We start from the raw sequence: 14,646 nt of genomic DNA, 5'->3' as shown, positions 1-14,646 counted from the left end.
TCTCCTAATTATTCCAGAGGTACTCTCCCTCCATATTGCCTCCCTTCCAAAAGCCCCAAGGAAAACACTAATCTCACAGCTTTTAACGTAAAACAAGAGCACTTTTGGGGCAGGTTACGCCTGCTCTACTTGCTGCTTCTGCTTTAAAACCATTTTTCCAGCATGCTCAAGTTTGTACTAGCACAGTAAGGCAACAATTAATAAAATTTTAACCTTGTAAACTAACTATAGTAACAGCACCTAAAAATGTCAGGGTACTGATGTTAGTCTTAAAGCCTCCTTTAATTAGCTACAGCCTTTGGAACAAGCTTTAGCATAACCCAAGCTGAGGAGAAAGAAACGCTTCACACTTAAAAGCTACATGAGTTAGCTGCAACGTTTATCCATTTTGAGAATACTGACAGAATTCTTTTAACGACTTGAGACACTGTGAAGAAATTCTTGGGGTGGTACAGCTCCTTTCACCATGCATGGTGTTAAGTCAGTTATCCTGGACCACAGCCACCTCCTGTCGTCAAACCCAGGAGGCACCAACACCACTGCTGTGAGTTTGCAGGCAGTTGACCCAAAGTACCAGCTCGCTGCTGCCGAAAGGGCAGGTCTTTTCATCAGCTCAGTTTTCTGTGATCTCTTTCTTGGCTGACTGTACAACCTGACAAGCTTCAGAGCTAGGCATGGTGTGAACAGACAGCATACAGTCAGGAGGAGGAATCTGCACGCATCTCAGAGCCACAGCCTGAGCAGACTCCACAAGTGATCTTAGAAACCCCTTCAAAAGGCACCCTCACTGCTCCCAGCAAGTCTGCACGCTCAGTAATTATTTCTCCTCCTTCCTTATTCCGGTGGTGGGGCTCACTATTTTTTGAAAAAATAGTTATTGGTAAAAATAGATACCCACTTCTTGTCAGATACTAAGAGTAGTTCCAAAATTCAGAGCTGGGGGTGAGGAATACCACTGCACCCACAGGTAATGCAAGAATTAGCCCGAGTGCGTTAAAGCACTCCTGGATAGCATTAGAGGCACATTTACAGTTCTCTTTACTAAACAGAATGAAGCAAAGCAGCAAAAGGAGCCCATTTCCACCTTTTACATTACCATTACATCCTCAGTGATAAACCAACAGAACTTTGGTTCAAGTTGCAATACCAGAGGCCTAAACTGCTACTCTAAAACCTAATTCTGGAAGCCATTAAAGGTCTGTCCTAGTTGCGCCCTGGAGCTCTGCTTGTATCACCCCTCTAACTGCTGACCCAGGAAGCACCTAACAAACAAACAGAATACAACAGCTGCAGCTTTCTTCCAGGAGATCCAGATGTAGCAGTATGCAACTGTCTGGTGGATACAGCACTAGCTTCAAGAAGTCAGACTATTCCCCCCACCCTCAGACTCGAGTAACAGTAACGATAGCACATACTATTAAAAAAAAAAAAATCTACCTTAGGCCTACACTAGCTCTCCTCTTCTTCATCTGACAATCTCTCTTCCAGTCTTTAGTCTTAGTCTTCTTTTGTTTGCTTTTCTTTTTCAGATTCCTAACTTTCTTCTGAGCCAAGTCCTCTGATGACTTCACACACGGCTGTTGCCATGGAAAAAAAAAAACCTGCATCGCTCGAAGTTACTCCAATCCCTCTACAGGACTGCGAGACAGAGCTGGGAGTGCTGTTTAACCAGACCTCCTTCCACCTGCTTGATTTCCCTGTCTGTAGGCAGCACAGAACACAGCATCCTGACTTATGGGGTTTGTTGCACCAAATCCCAATTCCGCATTATACAAGCTGTGAGAAGCAGCTCCTACCAGCTTTGACTAGCACGTGGAATGACAGGACACAAGAAAAGTGGAGCTTTCATTTATTGGGCTGAAACTACAAATAGATTCACTTTGACTTCTGGCTCTGTGCTTGTGCCTTCAACACTTTCACAACGATCTTCTGCTCCTCAATAAGAAAAGCTCGTTTGATTCTGGAAAGGAAAAACAACAACTTCAGGGCATATATCTACTTAAGTGAAAATACAAAAATAAGGCAAAGTTACAGTTAGTTTTGCTGTCTCCAACATTCATTGCACATGCGGTGTTAGTTCCACAATTACATAAAAAGGGAAACCATCGATGTTCTTGTCAGCATCAAAAGACAGGGACAGTGGCGCTGTATGACTGTAGTGGTTTGGGGAAGAAGGCCTAGTGTGCCTGCAAATTTACGGTGAGGGGCTTGTAGGCAAGCAAGGTTGCTGAACACTGGAAAAATTACCACCTTCACTAACTTCAAGGACAAAACGCAAAACTCCTCACTGGCAAACTAATTTAGCTGTTCTTAAAGTCAGAATTGGTGTGACCAGTCGTGGTCACCTCTCTTCCTCAGAACTACAGAAAACTTTATGTGAGTCCAGTTATTAAAACAAGAACAGTTCCCCTCTCAGGATTAAAGCTCCTTTACACATAAACAGGGAAAACCCTGGCAGGTCAAGTCATGCCTAAATATGATGACTTCTGGAAGACATGTAGGGCCACCGTGCAGATGGACCTGTGTGACAGTGCTCACACATCCACAGCCTATTTGATGGTTTTGAGTTAAAAGCACAAATATACCATACACACTTTTCTACCTTAAAACATTAAAATGCCATTCCATATGCATTTGGTATATATGGCTACTTTTGCAGTACACAAAACCTACCAAAGATGCTTAAACAGATGCAGGAGAAAACCTGCCAACTACAGGGACAGAGGTGACTGTGGTTTTTGGCTTAGGTAGAATAAGAATAAGGCATACTCATGTATTAAAAACGACCTAGCAAGCTCATAAAGTGTTTGGGAAAACACTCAGAAAAAAAGTAGGTTTTTAACACAGAAAAGTTATGCTATGGATCTGCAGCTGTAACAACCCATCTTCAGTGGCACCTAATGCAACTTAACTTAGACAATTTAACTCACACAAGCAAAAAAAAAAACCCAAAAAACACACATGCTGGCAAGATTTGCACTACAGATGAAAAAAATGGCATTAGACTGCTGACTCGGGAGATCTGCTTTGATTACCATTCACAGAGATAACATATTCTTTGTAATATACATTTTTTCCCTCAAACTTGCCAAGGAAGTATAGGATGTACAGTTGTTACACAATAAAACTGAATTCAGTGAGACCCAGCAAAGGCCATCTTAAAGCTTAACCACATAAAGATGCTTAATATGCAACCAATTAATATCTTTGAATCCCAAAACACCACAAAGAAGCCAAAAGCTCAACTGATCTTACAGTAGTATCTTTGCGTAAGACAAAAGAATAGCATGACAGAAGAGAAAAACCTTTACTATGGGGGCTCAATATAAAATGTAAAAATCCAGAATGAGCAGACTGTTTAGCACCAAAGCAACAGTGCAGTAAGAAATCATGAAGAACATAAACTCTCTACAAAGGAGCTCCACATGCAGTACCTAGCTCAAGTCCAAGGGACAAACTCACACGCATCACTGCTAATGCGCCCCATGCTTACTCTTTCCATTTTACTACACCAATGTCAGACAAGAGTCTTCAAAGTTTTGGTCCCCATTATGAAAACACAGCGAGATATAAGAATCTTGTACAAAGTAAACTCGAGAATGAAGTTAGCTTTCTGTAAGCTTACCTGTCGCGGACACACTTAGCACACATGGAACCACCATAGGCTCTGCTAACATGCTTCTTAGTTTTGGACAGCCTCATAAGAACTTTAGGACGCACAGCACGAACCTACAGAAAGCAAAAATGAGAAGTGTATCATAAGACAGTAATTTTGGATAACAGCCACATCAAGAAAATTCACTTTGATAGTTTAAAAAAGTAGCAACACCTGAAGTTGACTATTCAAGATGCAAAAAAGTGACTGAAGTCACAGCTTGTTCTATCTGCCATCTTCACCATTCCTAAGCTGATCTTTTCATTCTACCACAGGGGTTCACCAACAGATTCGTTAAAAAATTGCTTATAAAAAAGATTGTTTTCCCAAGGGTAGGAACTGCTTGAAGACCGATATTACTCAAGCATTCCCATCACTGTTAAGAGCAATGGCGTTACACCAAGAAAACATTTTGGAGAAAAATATCATGTCAAAAACATTCATTCCTTTTTTCTAAAACTGAAAGTCAAACTTGGCTTATGGGGTTTTTTTTGAAAGCCTACCTAATAGGTCCAATTTAGACTTTTAAACCTGCTACAGAATCACCTCGGTCTAGCTCTAAAAATTTCAGGCAGTTACATCTTATAAAACAAGAGGGTTCAGATATAACAGCAATGAGAACCACAAGCATTATAAAAGCACTTAGTCTTTAAGCTTTCAAAGCTTATTTTACTAGTTAAACTTTGCAACATATGGATAAGAATATTTTAAAAAAGAAAGTTGTTCCAATAAGAATTCATCAATAAACAGGCATATCATATTACTTGAAAAGGCTCTTTGTACTGAAAAAACATTGCTGTAAAAAAAAAAATCTATTAGCCAATAAGGCTAATACTTACACCACGAAGTCTTCCTGGGCATATACCACATGCTGACTTTGGTGCCTTCCCCACTTTCTTGGTGTAAAGGTAAACAATCCTGTTCCCGGGTGTTCGGGACCTAAGCACAGCAAAAAACCACTCAGTTAATGTAACAATCAAAACTTAAACTTAGCTTTCTTAAAAAATAAGTTTTCTTAGAAACTATGTCTAACTTACAGTCTGGTCTTGTTGGAAGCTGTGTTGTAGGACAACCTACGGCGGTAGGTCAGGCGCTGAACCATTTTTTACACCTAAATTAGTCAAAAACAAAGCAGCACTAGTTTAAGGGCTCAATGTCCACATGGAAGTTCACATATCACAGCATCATCTGCACTGAAGCACTGGGCCAGATCTGAAGCAGCAGCTGCTGATTCTGTATTAGTATTAACAAAATTAAAGCACTTCCTCATCAATGACAGCCAACACAACTACGTTAAAAAACAACAAAACATGTGGCAGTGGAGTAGAATGGGATTTGCAATGAAGATTCATCCGAACTAACTTGAACGCAGTTCAATATCCTGGTTCCTCCCTGTATGTCATGCTCCCCTAGAAAACTCTTTAAAGCTTTAGCACCTGTGCATGTTCTAATCAACGTAAGCTTCGTTGGCAAGGCTGAAAACTGAGCTGAAGCAAACGGTATCTTTTCGTACCTCATCTGACAGCAAACTGTATTAGTCACACTCTAGGCCCACACCGGAGCCTTCTCCGGGGACCCAGCACAACGCGACGAAGGCAGCGAAACCCGCAGTACCCCCCTTCTGCAGCGGCGCAAGGGAGCAACGCCCCAACGAGGCGCCGGCAGCCTTCAGAGCCCCTCAGGGAAACCCCCGGCCGCCGGGGCTAGCACTCCTCGGGCGCTGAGCCGGGGCCCAGCGCCGCAGCCCCCGGCACCGGCTCGCTGCGGCCCGGGAGACGCGGGCCCCTCTCGGGAGCCCCGCCGCGGAGGCCTGGGGAGGCCCGGCCTCTCCACCGCGCAGCTCTGTTCCCGCCGCCGGCCCGAGCGCGGGCAGCAGCGCCGCCGGTCCCTCACCACAGCCCCCCGGGGCCCTTGGCCGCCCCCACCGCCCGCCGGGCCGCGGATGGGGGCGGATGGGCGCCGCCAGCTCTCAGCCACCCGCCGCCATACCTGGCGCCACCGGACCCGGAAGAGGAAGCGGAAACGCGCGGGTCAATATTGAAATAGTGGCGCTCTGGAAAACAGGAAGGAATAGCGGCGCCTGCGCGCTGTGGCTCGTTTCCTGGCCACGGTGGGGAGTGGGCGCCGCCATGTTGTACGGCAGCGGAGGTACAAGGGTGGCGCCATGTTGTACGGCCGAAGCGGGGCGGGGCGCCGCTCAGCGGCAGGACCGGCGCAGACCCGGCCGCGCCGCCAGCGTTGCCGCGGCCAGCGGAGGTGATGGAGGTGATGGAGGAGGGGAGCTGGTGCGAGGGGACGTGGTGAAGCACGACAAAATCCTCTCTGCTGCAGATTCTTCACTTTTCCCAGTGATCCTATGCACATGCTCTCCCCCCCCCCTTTTTTTATTTTTTGCATGTTTTACTGAAAAACTGTTTTTCTAAAATATCAGCTTCTTTCCTCAGAAAGAACATTTTGTTCTTCATTATGGTAGTTACGTAGTTGTAGGCCCATAAGCCAGTTCTCAGTCTGCTGTTCTAAGCTCTAAATTACAAGTCACTCATACATGCTTTTCCACACCAAAGCGGCAGAGAACACACCTGGAAACTGTGCTCTTACGCAAAACTTCCACAGGGAAAAGGCTGGTCCCCCTTGAAGACCGTGCCCCTTCTCCGGCCAGCCTCAGTGGGGAGATGGTTGCACCTTCCCTCTTTTTGCAGTACTCAAGTTGCTCAAGAATACCTTGCCTTGAGCACCAAAGTGCTATCCTTGCTGCGCTCCCTTCCTCTCGAGACACCCTCGCTACCGCCCGACACCCGCCTTCCCAGGCGCTGCACCAGTCTGACAGGCTGGTCCTGAAACTGGGCTCTGTGGAGAGCAACACAATACCAACATTTGCCTAACGCCTCCTCGCTGCGCCGGCAGCTGCACTGGGAGCCTCGGACAGAAAATCCTCTTGCCTGCTTACCAAGGCACATACTCGCTGTCTCACGTGCTCCGAGGCAGGTGCTTAAGCAGGAATACGAAGATATAAAACTCTCTCTGCTGGTCAGGTCAAAGGTCCATCTGACCCAAAATCCCGTTTCCAAGCCATAGGTACCTAGGAAAAGCATAGGGGAAACAGGACACGGCTAGATGATCTTTCCCTTAATGCACCCTCCCCACATTCATCAGTCGGCATCTTACAAGCTGCCTGAGCTGGGTCATGTTTTGTGACTTTCGTATTTAATAGCCTCTGGTAGATCCCTGAGAAAAGAAAAGAAAGGAAACAGCAAGAGCTAAGGGAGCATAAGATGGCTTGTCAGCAGCCAGAAAGAGCGTTCCAGTGGTGCCGGATCTGCCAAATCTGCAGTTATTAAAAAATAAACACACAAAAGCTACCCCTGTCAGCCCCTTGCAATCGCATTAAGCACCGCTTTCATAGGAAGCAAAGGAGGAACACTCGCTGGAAGCAGCCCCACCGGATTACACTTCTTCTCCCAGACATTTGTTTCAGCTCCCATCCCACACATGCAGGTCCCTGACAAGCTGAGAAGCACGTTGACAAGCAGAGCTGGCCTCTGCGCTCTGAAATTGGGGGCTGGCTGGCAACAGGAAGGCCCCCGCTATCCATTTGTGGCCTCCCTAATGGATCCTGCTCCCACCCCGCCACGTGGCACTGATGCATCAAAGACCAAGAGATTTTAGAGCACACGTTTCCATCCCTTCTGCTCCCCAGCCTCTGCTGCTGGTGGTGGTCCCGCTCTGCCACACAAAGTCCATCCCCTCCTTCTCGCGGCGCATGTGAACGTGTTGTGGCCGCTGCCGCAATTGATGCTGACTTGTACGGGCAAAATCTTCATACAGCGTCAATGGGAAATCGCCATCTGCAAGGAGCGCAGGATTGGGCCCACCATCTGTAAGCCCTGAAACGTTCTCTTGCTCCGCTGGCCTGACCAATGTTCTACGATGATAACCAGGGACCCACGCATTAAATATGTAGGATGCCGCTGCCATCGTTAGCGGCCTCAGCTTTGCTTTTGGAGAGTAGCGGGTGCTCAGAAAGCTTTGATGTGTGCTCCTGGCCTTATTTACGGGTTTGTAACTCGCAGTTCATTGTACTGCATCCTCCCTGTTTTCGATCTATAATTATTCTTTTGGTTAATTATTGACTCTTTTTAAGTGCAAATTATGGACACCAGAATTTTTCTAATTCATGAAAGAAGAGAAAATATGTATGAACTAGATTTTAGGGTATATTTAAAATAGGAGCATATTTCAGACGCCAAGTAAATTTCAGAGCAATTAGAGTATTTAACATGAACTTTCTAGGCCCAGAACCCTGAGGGGAATAAGAAAGCCAATTAAATTAGATTAAATAATCGTGCCTAAATATAAAAGTGTAACAGGATCCAATTGTTAAAGAACAACACTATTAAATTAAGATGGAATAGTTCAGATGTTGTCAGTGTAACAGGTAACTATTTTGTTATTGAACAACAGTATCGATATTTTTTTGAACTTACCCGATTTGGCCTCTAATTTCAACTGGTGTAAATTTGAGGAGCTGTCAATTAAATTCCAGTGGTTCGCTTCTGCTGATGCACTGGCCTAGTTTTTCAAACACTTTCAGTTTATTTTGTAAGAGGAACAGGGCTATCAGGCAAACGGCTCACCAGAGCATCTAGAAATGTTAGCTTTATGACAACTGGTTTAATGCTATCTAATGTGGGGATAAGATTTGAAGCAGGAGCTCACTAAGCCCATTTTGTACAGATTAGTGCCAGTCAAGTGATTCTCTCATGTTCTCTGCTACTCATACCTCTTCACAGGACCGAACCATCTCTTTTGGGAGCAGTTATTTTCCATGTCTGACGTCTCATTAACTCTTTCTGCACTTGTGCTAGTGTTGTTCTTCTTTCCTTGAATACAACAAAGGGGATGGATTAGCAAACGCACAACCCCCACTGACTTGGAAAAGTAACAGTGGCATCCTATAAAACCCATTTTTTCCCTTCTAGGATGTCAGTGGAAGCGTAGCGCCTGAGGATGTGGGCTTTTTCCTTAAGAAAACTGGAGTTTACACTCTGGCTTCCAGGGTGTATTTGCTTATTGGCAGTGTAAAACTGGAAACCTCTTTTCTACCAGAGATGATTAGGAAGATAATCATGCCTGATGGCAGATTAGTAATGTGGTGTATTTTGCACCAGCCAGCAAGTTGTCACTGTATACTGTTTATTGCACCAGAAGAACGCTTTGTTCACAGTTTATGACCAGTTCTTGGTATGTTGACCATCCTTGCTTTCTTTTCCACATGGTCCTCTCCTTACCTCTCTTTTTTCTGAAAGTCCCTATCTATGTGCCCAACCATTCGCTTGGTCGCACGGGAAGTTCCACCAGAGTAAGAGCAAGGGTGCCCAAATGAATAAGGCTTGATAAGCCCGGCTGGACCCCTGGAAAGCATCCCCCTTTACTTTCCTCACCCTCCTGTCCCACTTCCAGGGATCTCCCAGGCCCCACGAGGACTCCACTGCTCCATCAGCCTCTCTTCACGGATCCTTCTAGGGCTCTCCTGCACCATAAGCTTCAATTAAAAAATGAAAGATTGTTTTCACTCGTATTCACTTGCTGTCATACGAACTTAGGCTGGCAAATTCTAAGAGGCATGGGAAGGAAAGCATGCCTGTGTGCAAACACATACTGGCTACTGCAGAGAGGAAAAAAAAGTGATAGCTGAGGGATATCCTGCTCCCGTTAAGCCACAGCCACAATACCATTTCTATGAATAGCGGATCAATATGTGTTTCAGAAATGTCTCATTGAAATCCGAATCCAACCTCAGGTGCTGCTTGGATACAACCAGCAGGATTAGGTCTGTAAATGAGGACAGGAAGCAAGAAACCTTGGAAAAGTACTAGCAACTGCCAGAAAGGGCAGAAAGAAGAAGAGGTCCTATGGTCCATTGTCTCTCCAGAGCTATTTTCTTTCTTAAAAATCCCATTCCCTTTCCTCGTTAACTATGTGGCATGTGTCACAATCAGACTATATTCATTTATATCAGCATAACCTTCCACAACATGGACCTGTGCAAATTACATTACAAGAAACTGTAGTTCATTTCCATTTCAGTGGAGCTTGTTAAACAAGCAAAATTATTTTGTAGCAAAGGGAAAAACAATTTAGTGGAATGCACTCCTAGCATAGGAAGTACATAACATCGTATTTGGGTTGAAACTTTTTCTGTCAGAAATGTCATAACCCCGTAAGAAAGAGAATTAAAATCCCGTTATTTTAATTTACATCTAGCCACGAGATAAGTAAAGTTATCATTGAAATTCTAATTAAATAGGATGATTGACTAAGGTAGGACATCAAAGAAGAGAAGTGAATATGATAAGTCAAAGTCTTATTAATTAGTCTGCGTGGAAGAAATTCCAGGGACGTCAAGCTGAGGCTGCTGCAAGGAGAAAAAAAGCAGACAAGAAAATGTGTGTTTCTTTGAAGTTAGGAACTGAGATAGTGATGGAGGTAATTGTGTCTGACTGGATCCAGTAATGAAGAGCTGTAAATCAGACCTAGGAATCGGAGGAAAGATTCTAGTAACGAATGTGGCTGCCCCCCTGCTGCGAAGAAACAGAATGCAGAGCTGACTAATTGACCCAGTCTATCTCCCAGTAGCTCTCTGTTATTATTTATTAATTTTTAATTTCTGAATTATTTACGTTCTGGGAAATTACTTTTGACAGCCTGTTAGGCGTGCCAAAGTTAATGGAGGATGAAAGGACCGGTACTAGAATTAGCAGGGATGTAGTCACAGGCTACTGAATTTAATGATTTTGGAAGGGAAAATTGATTTCACACAGTGTGTCACTTTATACTACTTTAGGGATATACCAGCTATTTGATTAATTGAGGAATAACCAACTCAAAGTATATTTGAAGTGTAAATGAATCACAGTGCTCAGCTGTTTATTTTTCCCCTTTTCTGATGAGAACACTGAGTTTGCTTAAAGTTGCTGATTAAAACCAATACAGGTAGGCCCCATACTCACACCTGCTTACTTTCTCCCGCCTTAGAAAAAAAAATTAATAATTTCACCATCTGGAGGAGACATGCAATCCTCCATCTCACTTGGGATGGAGTTCGTCCTTCCTACACAACACCTAATTAAACAGGCTTTGTGCACACTCTCCCTCCCCCTGTGGAAAGTGTTTAAGACGGAGCAGGGTACTGAGCCCGCAGGCAGTGCACGCAGCTGAGACGTGAATTCTGCGTGGTGGCGGCTCACGGCTGCTTTTCATCCAGTCCCCGAGATGCCGTAGGGGTCCCTGGCCAACATCATCTCCCGTGTCGGTCCTCCTGGTGCAGCGGTGTTATGCCGCTCCACCCATCTACGGCGTGGAGCAATGAAAAAATAAAGGGGCTCTGCGCAGCTCTTCCAGGCTGTGAAAACTGTATTTCATTCTCGGTGTCAAATGCAAGCTAAATCCTGTCTGCTGCTCACATCTAAGCCTTCTGGCCGTCCAGGCGTCAAGGGCACAGAGGCAATCTTTTCCCAGCAATGTGTATAATGCTGTAGGCAGCTCACATCTCCAGAAAGACTTGCGCTGGAAATGTCTCCAGAGCTGCTCAGCGTCATAACCTCGCTGCTCCTTCCCCTGACAGCAGCCGCCCGAGGTGATGGGTACGGCCACGTTTCTCCTGCCGTATGGGGAGGATGTGCCTCCCGGTGTCCTGTGCCCAGGATCAAAGGGGCAGAACACCCTCGCTGACACGGCTTCTTATGGCAGACTTGGGTAAATCACTTAATTAAGGGCAGTGTAATCAGCCAGGTGGGCACTGATGGAGGTTACTGTGATTTTGGGTGTCCGTAATGTAGTGTCTTCGGGTGGCTCAGTGTGACCTCCCAAACACCTTGATGATCTAGTTACCTAAGTGCTAGTCCTAACTGGTCTAAGTCCAACTTTCCCAACTTTAAAATAAGAGTTATTAATGTTAGTATTTAATAAAATCTCAGGGATTCTGCAAAGAGAATTAGTGTGCAAGTCTTTATTTGCATAAGTTTTGGGAGAGTAGTAAACACCAAATACTAGGAGTAGCTCCTCCTTTCCACAGAGCTGCTTACTACAAGAAATGACTCAAAAACATCTGCCATAAGTTGACATGGATCCCATGAACAGGTGAGAAAGGTATAGGCTAGACTCCATTTCGAGTCCAATAAACAGTAAAACTCCTTTGAATTGACTGGGACCAAACTATTGAGGGAGAGGTCAAGTGTCGAAGGGATCTGGTGTTTTGGACATTTTGCTGTTGCTTTATTCTTTAACATAGGAGGGGCTACCTACCGTGGCAAACGTTGACCATACCAGGGTGAGGGGAGAGGTAAAGAATAATGAAAGGTCAATCATGCATCAGTGTACCTTTAAAAAAATATATCTGTGTTCATGATTTAAAGATACATGAAGAAGTACAGGAAGGTTTTGCTGCTTAGGTTCTCTAAGGGGTTTATAATTCATTTAAACATCTCCCTAGATTATTTTTCTGAGGACTTCAGGAGCACTAGGAACATTTCTTTGTGATGTTTTGCTGACAGGAACACACAAGGCTAGCCTGGGTTTTTCTGTTACCTTTTGGATTATACCAGTGGCAATTAGCTACGCAAGGAGGATCAGCGACAACAGGATGTTAAAGGAGACGTGTGACCTGTGGCCTCTGCTCTGGGGATTGCTACTTTATCACTTTTTTCAGCATGTGCAGTCTGGACTGGCTCCTAGAACAAAAGCCTGAAGCAAAACCTATTTTTTCTGGGTCTCCCGATTCTCTGAGGGAACTTTGATTTTATTTTGTGATTGTTATTAAAACTTTCTAAAGAAGAAATACTGTGCATGATGTTGATAAAACAACACAAAACACGATTTTCAAGATTGCACTTTTTGTTTGTAATAAAATCGTATCACTGAAACTACACTCACTGCCAGGCAATTCTGAAGAGTTCAATTCACTGGTGGCAGAATCGAGCGCCCCAAATTTCATAGAAAATGTTTTATATGTTTAGAAGATGGCTTAAGAAACAGCGAGCCATATCTTCAGATGTTACAGAACAATCAGGCAATTTATGCTACTTGAAGATCTGCCTTACAGTTTTAAAATGGTCAATGGAAAACCAAATACCTTCTATAGTACATGTAGAAATTAACCCTGAAATATTTACATTCAACAAATGCAACTAAGGATTTGGATGAAGACGATTTAGCGTGCTCTGCTGTTCTATACTGGAATGAATCCATCACAGAGCCGGCTTCTCCCTATTTCAATATTAAAACAAAAGGGGTATGCTTGCAGTGCAGCACCCTGGGAATTCAGCTCAGAAGTCCAATTAACAACAACTAATTCCCCATACTGCCTATTTACCCCTAAGAGTTGGCTAGATATAATAAGTCATGTATTTTGCATTTAAGCTTTTAATGCCCAGAGGATAACAAAAGTCTATCCTGATCACTTTTTATTTTCATCATATGAAGACAGAAGAAAGCATCCCCCCTTCCCCCTTCAGTTAAACGTATCCATATCTTGGCACTAAGTCTGAGAAAGGAGCTGTCTCCTGCCTTCTCCCCATGCCTCCCTACTCTACTTCTCCATAAATGCCTTCCTTCTTCAAGACGACAGGAAAGTAACAATCCCTTTGGATGTGTTTTCTGTATAGATAAGTACATCTTAAAACAATGTAGAATTATTCACCTTCGAACGATGATCTGCTGCTCATTCACTGGACCAAGTTTACTGCCTTTTAGACTGTCACACTGTACTGTATGCAGCGTATACTCTCCTCACACTGGTTTCCACTATAGGAGCTATCAGGGTAGTGCCCTGCTGTGAACATATCTTAGAAGCTATAACTGTAACATACTGTAAATGGTAATGACCATGCTATAACATGCCAAAGATTAGGCAAATACTTTCAATAATTAAAATGATCTTCTGCAGCTCAATTTTGCTTACAATGTAAGTCAGATTTGAACCAAATTCTCCAAAGGTAAAAGTCCAGCACGTTACTACACACTTGAAATGCAAAAGGGAGAGAAGCAGAGAGAGAGAGAGCGCATGCATATGTACACATGAGGCTTTGGATATTCCTCGCTAGGTACAACCTAAACTGTACATTAAAAATTAGGGACACATTAAAATATTTAGCTACCTGTCCAGATACACTTTTACTGGTGTTTAACAGAAAAAATTAAGGCCTAAAGGTACCCATATACATCTGTATTTATGAAGTTTTGCAACAAAGAAATAATGCCATATAACACACGATCACTGTGGTTGAAGGGAATTTGGAAGAAAAAGGAAGTGGTTTGAGAAGAAAACAACGGAGCATACTAAAATGTGAAGCATATCACACTGCTTCATAGCAACACAAAATGTGACGCTGTGCTAAAAAAAAAGCCTGGATCAATGTTAGGTAGCTGTGTCTGCAGAGCAGCAGGTTATTGTACAGAAAGCTGCCTACAAAATATTTCTGCAACGCTGTACTTTGCTGTGCGTGGCAAAACCCCCAGAAGGTGTTATTTTTTCATGAAGCTGTGATGAACTTGGCTTATGCTTGGGATCAGACTGGCTGCTCCTTATGGGGGTTTCTGAGTTGCATATTTGCAGATTCAAGGCCAAATTTTCAGAGGGGCTCACAGCCAGCTTTCCAAGGGCTCAGCTGCCAAGCCACAAGCCAGGCTTCTCACAGGTCCGGGAATCGGAACGACTGAACGGGAACTGAGCTCTTATCAACATCCCAGACTAATTGGCTGATTCCTCTCTTAGCAGGTATGCCTGTGACAGAAGTTGAGACAGCTGAATGCAGTATTTCTGACATACTCAGATGTGCGTTGTAGTACCTGCCTGTACAGAGCTGGCAGGTGCAAGAAGAGGCCTCCTCTGAACTTCTGAAGAAAAGTGTTGGCTGCAGCTCGTTCTCGAGCAGGTTTTTAGATCGCTCTGCACCCTCCTCCCTGTAAGCAGCAAAAAGAGCAAAAGTCTGACA

At 44.2% G+C, this 14,646-nt stretch overlaps 1 protein-coding gene across 1 annotated transcript; it reads right to left on the bottom strand.

Annotated features, from left to right (window-relative positions):
* Positions 1–1,832: 1,832 nt before the first annotated feature.
* On the bottom strand, positions 1,833–5,576 carry RPL34 (ribosomal protein L34). Its single transcript, XM_050895881.1, has 5 exons — positions 5,549–5,576; positions 4,693–4,766; positions 4,495–4,594; positions 3,626–3,729; positions 1,833–1,960 (listed from the first exon to the last, which is right to left on the bottom strand). The coding sequence occupies exons 2-5, from the start codon at positions 4,755–4,757 to the stop codon at positions 1,876–1,878; spliced, it is 354 nt and encodes a 117-aa protein (XP_050751838.1). The 5' UTR covers positions 4,758–4,766; positions 5,549–5,576; the 3' UTR covers positions 1,833–1,875.
* Between the last annotated feature and the right edge of the window lie 9,070 nt (positions 5,577–14,646).

The sequence above is a fragment of the Gymnogyps californianus genome, chromosome 4, assembly GCF_018139145.2.
Source record: "Gymnogyps californianus isolate 813 chromosome 4, ASM1813914v2, whole genome shotgun sequence".
In the NCBI taxonomy this organism is placed as follows: domain Eukaryota; kingdom Metazoa; phylum Chordata; class Aves; order Accipitriformes; family Cathartidae; genus Gymnogyps; species Gymnogyps californianus.
Note: the sequence above shows the minus strand (reverse complement) of the source record. Positions and strands in the feature narration are given on the sequence as shown.

Excerpts from the sequence above, each read along its gene's own strand:
- RPL34 (XM_050895881.1), bottom strand. The coding sequence starts at position 4,757 with ATGGTTCAGCGCCTGACCTACCGCCGTAGGTTGTCCTACAACACAGCT. Across the intron at positions 4,595-4,692 it reads GCTTCCAACAAGACCAGACT|GTCCCGAACACCCGGGAACA; the intron begins GTAAGTTAGACA and ends TGCTGTGCTTAG. Across the intron at positions 1,961-3,625 it reads GCTAAGTGTGTCCGCGACAG|AATCAAACGAGCTTTTCTTA; the intron begins GTAAGCTTACAG and ends TTTCCTTTCCAG.